Source organism: Diabrotica virgifera, chromosome 2, assembly GCF_917563875.1.
Source record: "Diabrotica virgifera virgifera chromosome 2, PGI_DIABVI_V3a".
NCBI lineage: Eukaryota > Metazoa > Arthropoda > Insecta > Coleoptera > Chrysomelidae > Diabrotica > Diabrotica virgifera.
This window is the reverse complement of record NC_065444.1, coordinates 225,970,346-225,984,905: the sequence shown is the minus strand read 5'-3', so window position 1 is coordinate 225,984,905 and position 14,560 is coordinate 225,970,346. Positions and strand designations below refer to the sequence as shown.

The following is a 14,560-nucleotide window of genomic DNA, read 5'->3' as shown; positions in this document are numbered from 1 at the left end:
ATTCTCTTCTATTCTATCTTAATTCGCACTAGGGCAGAAATTAAAAATATTGTACACAGCCTCAAAAATAACAAAAGTTTAGGAAACAGCCAATTAACATTTGAATAACAATACAGGAGAAAAACAAGGAATGCCACTTTTTCATAAATTTTGGCATTTCTCGCCATGTGGTAGCAAAAACTGAGTACTATCGACTAGACTATCGATTCAGAACAATAACCAGAAAGATCAGTCTATATAAATTTTTGATAATATATAAGATGGTATTATAAGAATTTCTATCTAGGCGAAGGACCAGGATTGTCCGCACGCCACTGGACAAAAATAAGGAATGTTAGCTGTTTTTTGGTGCAATATTAAATAACTTAATATACAGGGTGATTGATTAGTAGGGTAAAGCTCAATAGCTCTGCTATAGTAATAGATAGCAATAAAAGTTAATAACAAAAATTTTAGCCACCTTTGAGCTTCACATTACAAAATTAGTTAGAATGTTACAGGGTGTTCGATAACACAGTGGCAGACCAAACTTATGTTTTTTTAAATGGAACACCCTATATTTTATTTTAAATTCGAAATCCTGTTAACTTCTCCATCACAAAAATATAAAGGTTTGTTATGTTATACAGGGTATTTACAAAGTTATAACCAATTTTATATGAAAATCGTAAAAAGTTCAACTCCCTGTATAAATAAAAATAAACAAAACAATGGTTTATTAATGCCATATTTTTAAAGTATTGTCAAAATTTTCAAGAATGGTCAATATTGCTAATTTTCTTTATATCAAATACAGAGTGAGTCAAAACGCAAGTACATTATTTTCTCAGTAATTTTAAATGGAACACCCTGTATTTTATATCACTATTGAAAAGTACCATTACCGTACTTTAATTTTTAGATAACATTCCCTATGTCTGAATTTATTAGTTTTCGAGATATTTTCATTTTTCAATGGACCAGTAGCGTGGCCACCCAAATCACCAGAATTTAATAAACTGGACTGATTTTTTTGGGGTTACGTTAATAATGAAGTTTATAAAATACCTCCAACAACAAGGGATGAGATGAAAAATAGAATACAAAGTGTATTTCGATGTGTTAATTTACAAATGCTCCGTAGAGTAAGTAGCTCATTCAATGATCGTTTTTAGGCGTACATAAATGTGTTAGGAGATAATTTTGAACACCTTATGTAATTAAATATTAAAAATATTTTATTAAAAGTAGGTTCTAATTTTTTCAAACATGTTTTTTTGCAAAATGTATTACTGATAAATTATGTTTCGTTCTTTATTTGTTACATTGTTACTTTTACATACAAAAGTAGTGCTTAAGTGTCTTCACAAAATATTGTATTTTGTGTTTGTGTGTTTTTTTTTGTAAAATTTATTACTAATTTTCTTTGTTTATTTGTTGCATTTACATAAAAAGATAGTTTTTAATTGTTTCAAAAATGTTGCATGTAGTGGTTGTGTTTTTGTTTGTAAAATGTATTACTAATAAATTATTTTTATTTCTTATTTGCTACAGTGTTACATTGATTACCGGATTGATAATCGGTAATCTTCAATTGTCAATTCAGTCATGGCTTACTTAAAATTTAGATAAATTTAAACACCTAAAATAATTTGCTCTGAAAATATCTAGAAAGCTAATAAATTTGGGCATAGGGAATGTTATATAAAAATTAAAGTACGTTAATGTTACTTTTCAATAATGATATAAAATACAGGTTGTTCCATTTAACATTACTGAGAAAATAATGTACTTGCGTTTTGACTCACCCTGTATTTGATATAAAGAAAATTAGCAATATCAATAATTCTTAAAAATTTTGACAATAAATAAAAAATATGGCATTAATAAACCGTTGCTGTTGTGCTTATTTTTATTTATACAGGGAGTTTCGATTTTCATACAAAATTGGTTATAACTTTGTAAATACCCTGTATAACATTACAAACCTTTATATTTTTGTGATGGAGAAGTTAACAGGATTTCGAATAAAATAAAATATAGGGTGTTCCATTTAACAAAACATAAGTTAGGTCTGCCACTGTGTTATCGAACACCCTGTAACATTCTAACTGATTTTGTAATGTGAAGCTCAAAGGTGGCTAAAATTTTTGTTATTAACTTTTGTTGCTATCTATTACTATAGCGGAGCTATTGAGCTTTACCCTACTAATCAATCACCTTGTAGATTAATATTATATTAAGATTATAGACCAATAATTGCTAGAATTCTGCTAAGAATCTCCTAAGGAGTTTTTAGATATCATAAGAATTAAACCTTTATTGGTGTTTTTCTCAATATGTATAAAATGTGACATTCCTTGTTTTCCCCTGTACTCTTCATTTGTTCTTTGATGTTCAAATATGGAGGAAATCGCATGCATGAAAAAATGCAGATATTAATCGAAAAAAAAATGGAATGAAGAACAATTACCAAAAGTATGGTCAAAAGTAATAATATGTCCCATTTACAAAAAAGGAGATAAGAGCAAATGCAAAAATTACATGGACATAGCATCGCTATATGTCACATAAAAAATATTGCCAATGCAAGAGTATAGTGAAAAAAAAAAGAATGTAAGATATAATTGGTGAGTACGAGGTGGGCTTTAGACAAGGAAGAAGCACAAGAGAACAGATTTTCTTGCTGAAAGGGATAAGCGAGGAAAGCTATCAATACCATAAACTGACCGTGATATTATTTATAAACTTTAAACAAGCACTTGATAAAGTAAAAAGGAAGGAGCTGTATAAATCACTTGAAGAACTAGAAATAGGCAGAAAAATTATTAAAATGGTACAACTAACAATAAGGAGAACAGAAAATCAAGTAAAAGTAAATAATGAAATATCAGACAGTTTCCTAGTAAATGAAGGAATAAGGCAAGGTGACCAAATTTCATCTATTCTCTTTAGTCTCCTCCTGGAAAACATGCTGCGGAAAGCCAATATCAATAGAAAAGAAATTATATATCATAAAAAGTATCATTGCCTGGCGTTCGCTGATCACATAGCAATAGTAGCAAGAAGCAAACAGGAAGTGATACAGATAACTAAGGAATTAGAAGAAAAAGCCATAAAAAAGACTATATCGATGGCTTAGTGTGAAAACCTCGTATCTCATTTTTTTTTTTTTTTCGAAAATGACATTTTGGTGGTTTTAGTTTGAAAACGTTTAGGATTTACAACTGTTAGAAAAATTCCAAGGGTGGAGAGAAGCAGAAAGACTAGCTACTGACCGAAAGGCATGGAGACATCTGATTTCTCCACTTACCTCGACACCGTAAGGTACAAGAGGACGGCTTAAGTAAGTAAGTAAGAAAAATTCCAAATACACTAGACTATTTTCTACAGCCGAAAAAAGAAACCACGTGTATCAATTGCTGTCTTGATTTAGTGTGAATACCACGTATATTTATAACCAAGAATTTGGTACTTAATTTGGAGTGTTTGTTTGAGAGATTCGACTTGCAGAAATGTTTTTTGTGAACAACAAAAGGTAGTCCGTCATATGGGAACATTTTATGAACCTTAAATCAAAAGATTTGTATTGTATCGACCTAGTATTTGGAGGTGTGCAATAAGCTATGAAAAATAAAAACCTCGTAAATAATAACAAACACAACCTCACTGGAGATGAAAAACATGTATATCAAGATATACGAGGTTATCATAGTTACTTGGGCAAAGGCTCTATATACTGCAAGGATATTTACGTGTTTTTCATAGTTAATATTTGTATTTTCAATTTAATAGCAACATTTAACACTTTTAGCTCTGTGCCAATATCAGATATTTTTCTCAATGTGCTCGAATTAAAAATACGTAACATAATTTATGTTTTTAGGTTATATTATGCAGAAAATCAGCTTTTTGCCTCTCCTGTAAAATTATAATTTAATGAGATACGAGGTTTTCACACTAAGTCATCGACATAATAATGACAAAAATAAAATACATAAAATGCACAGACTAAGAATATGTAAGAGGAAAGTATTTACCTAACAGTACAAATAAATAATAATACATGCATTAAATAGGTTACTAGGAAATAAATGCATATCAAGAGGTGCCAAATTAAGAATATACAAAATGGATGTTAGGCCTATAGTAACTTATGCATCGGAGACATGGACATTAAATAAAAAGCAACAAGAAATGGTACCTATGTGCGAAAGAAAAGGACTGTAAAATATTTGGAGAAAAAATGGAGAACAGCATTTGGATTAGAAGACCAAATGAAGAACTGAGAGAGTTATATGGGGAGCCCAGCATACTGGGAGTAATATAAGAATCCAACGACTAAGATGACCAGGGCTCATACAGAGGTTGCCAGAGGGTAAACTACCGAAATGCGTAGCAAGATGTCAGAGAAGGGGGGGACCCAGAACAAGGTGGAAAATGGATGTAGAAGATGATCTATAAAGACTCAGCATAACAAATTGGAGGATGAAATCAATGGACAAGAACGGATGGAGGAGTATGGTCAATCAAGCCATGGACCTACTAGGCTCAACTTGAATCTAGAATCTTAAAAATAATAATAATGAAACAGCCAAAATAGTCCTGTCGCCAGGGGGGGTACAACGACCTCCTTAATTCAGATGGACTTACTCAAGTTTTTTTATGTATTTTGACCCGTAGAACACGAATTTTTTGGGTAACAGTTGATCCGAATGTCGATAAGATTGTTATAAACAAAGAAATTGAGGAACTACATAACAGCGATTTTTCGAAAAACAAAAACATTTTTTTGTATTTTTTGGGTGATTCTCAGCACAAAATGGTCTTACAAGTTTTTTCGTAGGATGCATAGTTTTCGAGATAAACGCGGTTGAACTTTCAAAAAATCGAAAAAGTGCAATTTTTGAACCCGAATAACTTTTGATTAAAAAATAAAATAGCAATTCTGCTTACTGCATTTGAAAGTTCAAGTCAAATTCTATCGGTTTTGATTATTTGCATTGCTAAAAATTAATATTTTATTTGTTAAACAAAGCCATAAACACATAGTATTTCCCGTGCCCAATGCATGCATTTTAATGTACGTAATCTATGTACAAATTGTCTGTATGCACGCCTACTCGTTCGATTTCAAATGAGAAATGCATTGTAAACATCATTCAATCACTATGTGTTTATAGCTTTGTTTAAGAATAAAAAAATTAATTTTTAGCAATGAAAGTAATCAAAACCGATAGAATTTGACTTGAACTTTCAAATGTGGTAAGCAGAACTGCTATTTTATTTTTCAATCAAAAGTTATTCGGGTTCAAAAATTGCAATTTTTGGATTTTTTGAAAGTTCAACTGCGTTTATGTCGAAAATTATGCATCCTACGAAAAAACTTGTAAAAACATTTTTTGCTTCAAATGACCCAAAAAATACAAAAAAATGTTTTGTTTTGCGAAAAGTCGCTGTTATGTGATTACTCAAGTTCTTTGTTTATAACAATCTTATCGACATCCAGATCGACTGTTACCCAAAAAATTCGTTTTCTACAGGTCAAAATACATAAAAAAACTTGGGTAAGTCCATCTGAATTAAGGAGGCTGTTGTACCCCCACTGGCGACAGGACTAAAACTGATAAATTCTTAAATTGTTAGAAGGTAGATAGACAGCTCACTATGCCCTGAAACTGCCATTGAATTTAAAATCAATTGATGAACCAACATGTAATATATAAATAAATAAATTGACGCGTACAGAAGATCAAGCGCCTTCTGACAATTTGGACGATAGCAAGCTAAGTTTATTTCTTATTAACATTCAGTCCTTAAGACACAAAACTGATGAATTACTTCTATTACTAGAAGAGCTAAATTTTCCTGAGATTGTTGCCATAACTGAACATTGGTTAAATGTTGATGAACCTGTGTTTATTAAAAATTACACTATTACATATATCCAGATTTAACAGGAGTAGATTATCTCATGGGGGTACTTTGATTATGTCTACGCAAAATGACTTTTCAGCAGTGACCAAATTTGATAATTTATTAATTGAAAAAGTATTTGAATTCTCCATAATTTATCAGAAATCTTCTGACCTCTATATTATTTGTATTTATAGAACTCCCGATGCGGATGTGCAGATTTTCTTACAACAACTACTTAGCTTGCTAGAATCTATTCCTTCAAAAAGTAAATTAATTCTATGTGGCGATCTAAATATTGACTACTCCAGTGTGTGTGCTGCTCAAGAATCTCTTCATTCTATCTTTGATTCCTTTGGTATAGGTATGCATGTAAATTCTCCAACCAGAATAACTAAAACTAGCTCTAGTATCATTGACTATGTCGTATCGTCTTTGGCTCCAAATTCTACTGACTGTACTGTTTTCAACTCAGGTTTCTCTGATCATGAAGCAGTATCGACTACATTTTGGTTAAAATAAAAAAATAATAGTGAAAACACGCAACGAAAATTGTTCCGTGTCTTTGGAGAACAAAATTTTCTAACATTTAAACACCTATGTCAAACAACTGACTGGGACTTCTGCTCTGTTGATGTCGACATCGAGTTTTCTAGATTCATAAAGCTTTGTCTGGTCTGGCATACGAATCCTTTCCTCTTAGGCCCATCTAAACTAAACATCGTAAACCCTGGTCAAGTAGAGGTCTACGTATATCTGCAAAGAACATGCGCTCATTATCGTACCTAAAAAAATTCTCGGACAACATATCCTTCCATGATTACGTTAGGCTTTACAGGAAAATTTACCATAAAGCCATAAAGGCTGCCAAGGAAATTTATTATAATGCGAGGCTGGCTAAATCAGGTAATGTTGCTAAGGAAACGTGGTCTATCGTAAATGAACTGAGAGATAAGACTTCTTCTCCCACCACAATCCCGACTTCTCCTGAGACCCTGAACAATTACTTTGTAAATGTGGCAAAAAATTTAACAAATACTATACCTCCTTCTCAGGATCCGATTTCATATCTTTCGCATAAGAATGTAAATAGTTTCTTTTTTACACCCATAGTATTAGGTGAACTACACTTTACAATAAATGACATTAAAAATAAATCGTCATCTGGGACTGATAGCCTCACTCTTAAAATGTTTTCTGCTCTACCTGATTGCACTTTAAACCATCTTACTACCTTAATAAACAGGTCATTCGAAACTGGAGTTTTCCAAGCTGCCTTAAGACAGTGATAATTATTCCTATACACAAAGGAGGCGATAAAGATCTTGCTTCGAATTATCGCCCTATTGCACTCCTGCCCACGTTGTCGAAGATAATTGAAAATCTAATAAAAAAAGAATCTTATCTTTTCTGTTAAAATACAAATTGCTTACTCCACATCAATTTGGATTCCTGAGTGACAAATGCACGAATGATGCTATGTTCTTCCTTTTCAATCATGTTTACTCCAGTCTAAACAACCATCACTCTACAGCAACAATTTTCTGTGATTTCTCTAAAGCATTCGATTGTGTAAACCATAACATCTTGACTGACAAATTACAGCACTATGGATTTAGGGGAAAGGCTCTTAAATCGCTTAAACCATATCTTAATAAAAGAAGTCAGTTTGTAAGGGTTGACACGAAGACATCTTCTTGCATGCCATTAGAATGTGGGGTACCTCAGGGTTCAGTTCTAGGCCCTATATTGTTTCTGATATACATAAATGATATCCCTAGTCTGAACATTAAAGGTAAAATGTCTCTTTGCAGATGATACTAGTATTACTTGGAGTAACACGGATATTATGGATCTTCGCAATACCATAGCTACAGACCTAGTCACCATTAAATCGTGGTGCGATTCGAATCTCCTGTTATTTAACGTTTCTAAAACCAAAGTCCTACCTTACAACAGTATGATGCAACCTTTAGTACTTAATAACAACAGTCTAGAGGTAGTTGAATCAGTGAAGTTCTTAGGGCTTATTGTGGATAAGTCTCTAAAATGGAACTTGCACATTGATGCCTTACACAAAAAATTAAGTTCGGCTTGTTTTGCGCTAAGATCAGTTGCTACGGAAATCAATTTGTCAACATCTAGGACCGTTTATTATGCCCTTTTTGAGTTCCATCTTCGGTACGCCCTTCCATTCTGGGGTACGTGTTGTGCGACTCAATTTGAGCGTATTTTTAAACTACAAAAGAGACCTCTTCGTTACTCCCTGAGACTCAATAGCAGAGTTCATTGCCAAGAATTCTTTAAAAAATTTAAAATATTAACTCTTCCTTCTTTGTTTGTTTTTGAATCCGTTTGTTTAATCCGCAAACATGCATCAGAAGGTCCAGAGAGACCCACTCACAACTATCCTCTTAGAAACGTTAAGCATAATCTTTATCTGCCAACCCCACGGTCTGAGCTGGTTAAGTGCTCTATACTATACAATTCGAGAAAAATGCACAATCACCTGCCATCTAACATCAAATCTATTACAGCATTTCCCGCTTTTCGCAAGGCCTTGAAAGCTTATTTGCTAGAGAGAGCTTTTTATACAGTGAATGACTTTTTTATAAACGATTTGAATTCAGCAAATTGACTTGCAGGATTATTACTTTCGAGTACTTTTGTACATATTTGCAGCGGCATAGAACTTTTGATTTACTTTCCCTTTCCCTTTTCCTTGTTCGCCTTCTTTTTGCTCTGACGTTGTATACATATTGTTTGCAAAATTTTTAATTTTTTAATGTGTACTTAATAACTGTAAAATTATATTAAGTAGTATAACTCACGCCATTTACTTGGTGTCTGTTTCTGTTTTTGTTTTGTCTGTAGTTTTTTATTATTTTTTGTTTTTTATTGTATTTTTTTATTTTGTATAAGCTTTGTCCACAAATTGGTAAAATTTTATGACAATAAAGCATACCTTACTTACTATAACCAAACCATCAACAATGGCGAAAGGGCTACAGTAGATTAATAATTTGGGATGAGTATAATGGCGCGACATAGGAGCTTTAGAGGCAGTTGATTGAACATTAAAAGATTTGTGTAGTAATTAGAATTCAGATGTGTGATGATTATAATACTGGTTGGAGACTTTTGCCAAATGTTGCCAGTCATTCCTAGATCAACACGTGCTGATGAAATAAATGCTTGCTTGAAGATATCGATCCTATGGAGATATGTGAAAAGTCTCAGGTTAACAACGAATATGTGAGTGGCATTACAAAATGACATATCAGAGGAAGTATATTGTAGAAGTGTGGTACAACTTATTGTGTTGTAGGTATTCGCGGTGTGCAAGTACTTGGAAGGGAAACGAGAAACGACTATGCACGAGTCACGGAGAAATATTGCAACTATCTTAAATAATTCATATTGTCAATTGAAATTGTCAAATTGACGTATATTTCATACCTTCTGTCATTGAAGCAGAAAAATTATATATTGCTCCACAATATTGATATGATATGCAATTATTATATAAAGGTAAATTTAATTAATTGTATTTTGCTTGCAGTACTGCATTTTAATAACTAATTTTATTTACGACATACAATTGTTTACGTTCGCTTATCATAACCTGCATCTTATTTTTTCTTCTTATTTTTTTGGACTATGGCCTTGACAATTATCCAGTAACCAGGACTAATATAATTGGCCAATATAATTAAAAGTGCGAATAAAAGTACAGAGCGTAGAAATAGGGGTCGCTTTGCTGAACTTGCACGGTCCCAATATTTTCAACAATGACTATCACAATATGCCCAAGCTGAGTGAACAGACTATATTATGAATTGACAAAGTTTAGGTCCCATAGTGGCCTGCTAATATAAATTATACTTGAAATATAATATTTAACCTGGGAGCAGTCGCGCTCACTTCTGTCATATAAGCAGTCACGCGATGAGAAAAACTCCAACAATACGAATTTAAAACAAATTTCTATTTTATAATATTTTTATTTACTTGTTATGTTAAAAATATCTATTCCTAACAATTTTAAAGCTAATTGGCTCTCACCAAAGCCATAAATTCCACACACAAAAATAAAAAAACAATTCCCATGCATTACTACAATCTTCCTCGAGGCACTTACAAGTGGAAAGTTATGTTGCAAAATTTTTCATCAAGTTATCACGAAAAAGAAAAGGGATTTTTTCTAACGGCGCGACTGCTCCTGGGTTAAGTATAAAATTCTTACCTGTGATAGATTGCAATATTCACTACAGAAGACCATTGTTCTCGAATGTTACTACATATTGTCTCCATGCATTTGATTCCCATTGACTCATAAGCTTCATATTCTAATGTTTCTACAGTTTTTCCCTCAAAATTGTCCCTTGTTGTTCCAATAAATAGTGAAATAGCACCACATGAACCTGAGCTTACAAGGTCAGTTATTACCTCTGGGGACAATTTTTCAGAAGTTAATTTTAGATAATTCATCTTTATGTTTATCCACCACTCAATGGAGGTATCACTGCTATTTCATCCCCTGAATTTAAATTGATAATGTCGTTTGGTTGCCAAAAACGCTCATTAACGGATAAAATGATTTGGTTTTGTATATCTTGTAAAGAATACTTAATTACAATCTGTTCTAATAGTTGTTTATGTGTTACCGGTGATTCTATAGGTAGTAAAACAGATGGTTTACCTACAATTTCCCTAGCTTTCGCAAAAAACAATACAGTTATTTCCACTGTTCTACTATTCATAACAACTTAATTCTTGTTGGTTACTTTGGATTTTGTTTTATCACTCGTTGATCAGTAAACTAGCTTCATACCACTATCACAGCACAGTATTAACTATATTGCTGTGCTTAATCCTCTTAAAATAAAATCTCTTTGAATTCTGGCATTTATTTATACATACCCGATGTCGATGTTTATTTTTGTGAAGTGAACTTGACGCTTGACGTGACTTGACCTTTGTTTTGACTTTTGACCACGTTTCTCTTTTATTTGACAGATAACACATAGATTCGTCTTCTGTTCTTTTGCTTCGTCTTATTTGCAAGGCTATGCGGCCAGGATACATTGATGTTTTTATTACATATTTTCACTGATAAATAACTGCAGTAAATTTCAAAACAAATAAGTATTACTCGTTCGTATTTTATACGAATTAAAAAATATAGCAAAATTTATAAAATAATATAGCATAGTGTCATACAGCCTTAAATGTACTTTTTTAAAGCTTTCACTCTTTTGAGAAGTGTACAACAGGCATGGCAACACTGCCAAACGCAAACAATTCGTTCTGTGGTCATCATTACATCATTTATCATTTTTGTAGCTATCTTCATCGGAAATAGGAACCATATCGGAACTCGGAACAGACTGTGGAACAATAGGTCTGTTCCTTTGTTTTTTAGTGTTACACTTTTGAGTGTAAGTGTACGAAATTCTATGGACATTTGAGTGTAAAATGACAGCGGATGTGACAGCGGCTCATGACAGCGGACAGTATTAAACGAAAATTATCGGTGTGCCAATCAAGCAAAGGGACAAGGAACTTCCGAATATGGCCTAACTGGGGGCACATAACATAACCTAATCCTAATATTTACATTTGTAAAGAATATCCTGTTTGTTTTTATTGTCGATTGTGCAGCGAAATTGTGTGCAGCAAATCAAATATAAAGTAGTTTATCGCCTACAGAACTGAATTAGTCCATAGCAGTTATCAGTTTTTCTTTCTTGGGAAGCTTATACATGTAACTTGTATTGTTGTAAATTGTGGGAGTAGGGCAGACAGGGAAAAGTCTTATTTTGTACTGTTCCCAAGGCTCCCCATGCAATACATTTAAATGAATTATCCAAACAAAGCCGGGGACAATGGATAAAAGCCACAAGAAGAACAGATATAAGGGAACTAAAATTAAAATATGAAAAGTAAACATTTTATAAGTGGTAAGTTTAATGTAATTCAATTAATAAGGATTTTAAATGTCTACAATAATAATAAAGATGTGATATTCAAGCTTAATTATTAGGAAAGCCAGCCATGTTTCACTTCCATGAAGCAGAGAAGGGAGGTATATAATATACTGTCCCTTTTGTCTTCTCACTAATTTCTCTTTTGCTAATGAAACCTGTAGTGAGGGAGTGATATAATCGTGATGTTTTAGCAATTCTGTTGTTCATTTTTTTTTGCATTTTTTGTCTATTATAGTTTATAAATATTCAAAATCATTCATATGTTCTACTAAATTTCCGTCTAGGTTTATATGGATTTCTTTCAGTGTCTTGGAAATAAGTAAAGTTTTAGTCTTTGCTAATTTTATTTTCATTCCTTTGTCTGCAAGTTCTCTCGTCTATAAATTTAGGTTGCTTTGTAAAGATTTCTCTGAACTTGGTATCAATGCAATGTCATCTGCAGATACACATTTACTCAGAGTTATACTTTTTAATCAATGGTAACCTAAATCTAATTTTCGGGACTCTACTGCATTTTTTTTATTGGTTCATTCATATATATAATATAATGAATAGCAGTGAGCTTAAAACTCCACCTTGCCTTACTCCTTGTGTATTAGCAAATTTGTTTGATTCACAGTTTAATGCTCGCACAATGTTCCAGTACATAAATTTTACTTGCATCAATTAGTTCTCCTCCAACATCGAACAGTTCAAGCCCTTTCCAAATGTGATGTCCGGGTACCTTGTCAAAGGCTTTTTCCATTGTCTTATAGTAAAGATATGATCTTGGACACTGTGCCCGGTCAGAAACCTTTTTGTGCATCGTCTAGTTGATGTTCCACTTTCTTTCTCAGTCTCATCTCCAGTGTTCATTCATAAATCTTAGCCAGTACACTTAGCATGAAAATACCTCGATAATTTGAACATTACTTTTTTACCTCCCTTCTTTACCAGAAGAGCCATTACTGCTGTTGCCCAATCTTCTGGGATGCGTTTCTGTTTCCAAATTGTTATCAGTAATTTGTGTAAGTAGTGTAATGCAGATTCCCCCATATATTTCAACAATCGTGTTTTGATATTATCTATTCCTGCCACTACCATTTTTCATTTTTGCAATGGCTTCCGTTAATTCTTCCATTGTTATTTCATTACTCAACTCTTTGGAATATTTACTCCATCTATTAATTATATCTTGTGGTTGGGTAAGTGTTTCTCCATTTTATTTTTTTTTATTTGCACGACAGTACTACCTGATTTACCTCTCATTTTTTCAGACCTTAATAGAACAATTTTTGGTTTGTCCTACTACTGTCTTGCTCCATCTTTTCTCCAAATCTCTCCCACTGTTCCAATTTAGCTTTTTTAACTTTTTCTTTCACAAGCTTCCTTGCTTATTAACTGTTATTTTCTAGATAAGCTCTCCATGGTACTTTCTTTTCTTTCACAGCTATTTTTATCTCTTCGCTCCACCAACTAGTCCTTTTTTTTTTGACTACTTTTATTCAATAAAAATATTAAAATACTCTTGTGATAGTGAAGAGACAGTTTATGTTTCCTTTCGATCCAGAGGCGATACACAATCTTCAGACAGTTGTTTCTGCCTTACGGCGTCCCCAGTGGAGCTGCCTGCACACCTCTGAATCAAAACGAAATCAAATTGTCTATTTAAGTGGAATTTCAAAAATAGTTATCTACTATTAGGATGCTTCAGCGATATCTCTTAAAGAAAAGAGAAAAGTCCCAGATACAAAATTCACTATTAAAATAGTAAATAATTATTTAAATCTGAAACTTTTCTTATTGGAACCCCTTTCTGGTACATCCTTAATCTCTTTTTGACTTTTACAATTTCGGACTTTGAATTATCTTTCTGATCTTTTTTCTAGATTAATGAAAGCAGAATGTAACTGTATACTGCAGAGTCCTTTTCCCTTTCTTTATTCATCATCTCTTGTCTTATAAATTGTAAAAGTCAGAGATTAAGGATGTTACCAGAAAGAAGTTCCAATAAGAAAAGTGTCAGATATAAATAATTATTTACTATTTTTATTTTAATAGTGAATTTTATATCTGGGACTTTTCTTTATTCTTGTGATACTTTCCACATTTTTATGATTTTTTTATGGTACACAATGTAGAATTTGTATTTATGTCTTTGTTTTAGGAACAACCACCAGATATTTAAAAGGTATAAAAAGAAGAAACTGCTGGAATTTCAAAACAAATGTGTTTGACTAGTAAAGATTTGGATAAATAACAGGAGTTACTTTGGGCTATAGCTACGTGCAGATTTATTTCCTTGTGGCTTCCTATGTTAATTCTTATTAATTATACACTTAAATATGTTTTTAGTCTCAGGAAGATTTTATATTTGATTATTTTTGAATAAACATTATTATTATTATTACCTTAATTTCCATTAAATAAATTAACTGTAATCAATAAAGTAATCGTTTAATTGTTAATAAATTATCAAGTATGATTCCCAAATATTTTATTTGTTTGACACCTTCTATGGGCTGATTGTGAGATTATAGTTAAGGTACCAAGGGTATTATAAGGATAATAAAACTTGAGGTCAATGGTGTATATACTGAGGGCCTTTGGCCTGAGGGATATAAGTTGACTGAAAGCGATATTATCGTTAATACCCGTGGTGCCTTCAACATTTAATGTCCGACTAAATTATTTTT

General features: G+C 32.4%; 1 protein-coding gene and 1 long non-coding RNA gene across 3 annotated transcripts in view; one reads left to right on the top strand and one right to left on the bottom strand.

Moving 5' to 3' along the window:
* Nucleotides 1–10,845, bottom strand: part of LOC126880453 (molybdopterin synthase catalytic subunit) — a 67,795-nt gene extending 56,950 nt beyond the window's left edge. For both annotated transcript variants that reach the window (XM_050644319.1, XM_050644320.1), the window contains exon 1: nucleotides 10,142–10,845. In XM_050644319.1, coding sequence (XP_050500276.1) covers nucleotides 10,142–10,386 — 245 coding nt within the window. In that variant the 5' untranslated portion in view covers nucleotides 10,387–10,845. The remainder of the gene's footprint in view (nucleotides 1–10,141) is intronic.
* A 115-nt stretch (nucleotides 10,846–10,960) lies between these two features.
* LOC126880455 (uncharacterized) lies at nucleotides 10,961–14,349 on the top strand. The gene is made up of 2 exons (XR_007696591.1): nucleotides 10,961–11,858; nucleotides 14,032–14,349. It is a non-coding gene; the product is annotated as an uncharacterized LOC126880455 (long non-coding RNA).
* Nucleotides 14,350–14,560: the final 211 nt, after the last annotated feature.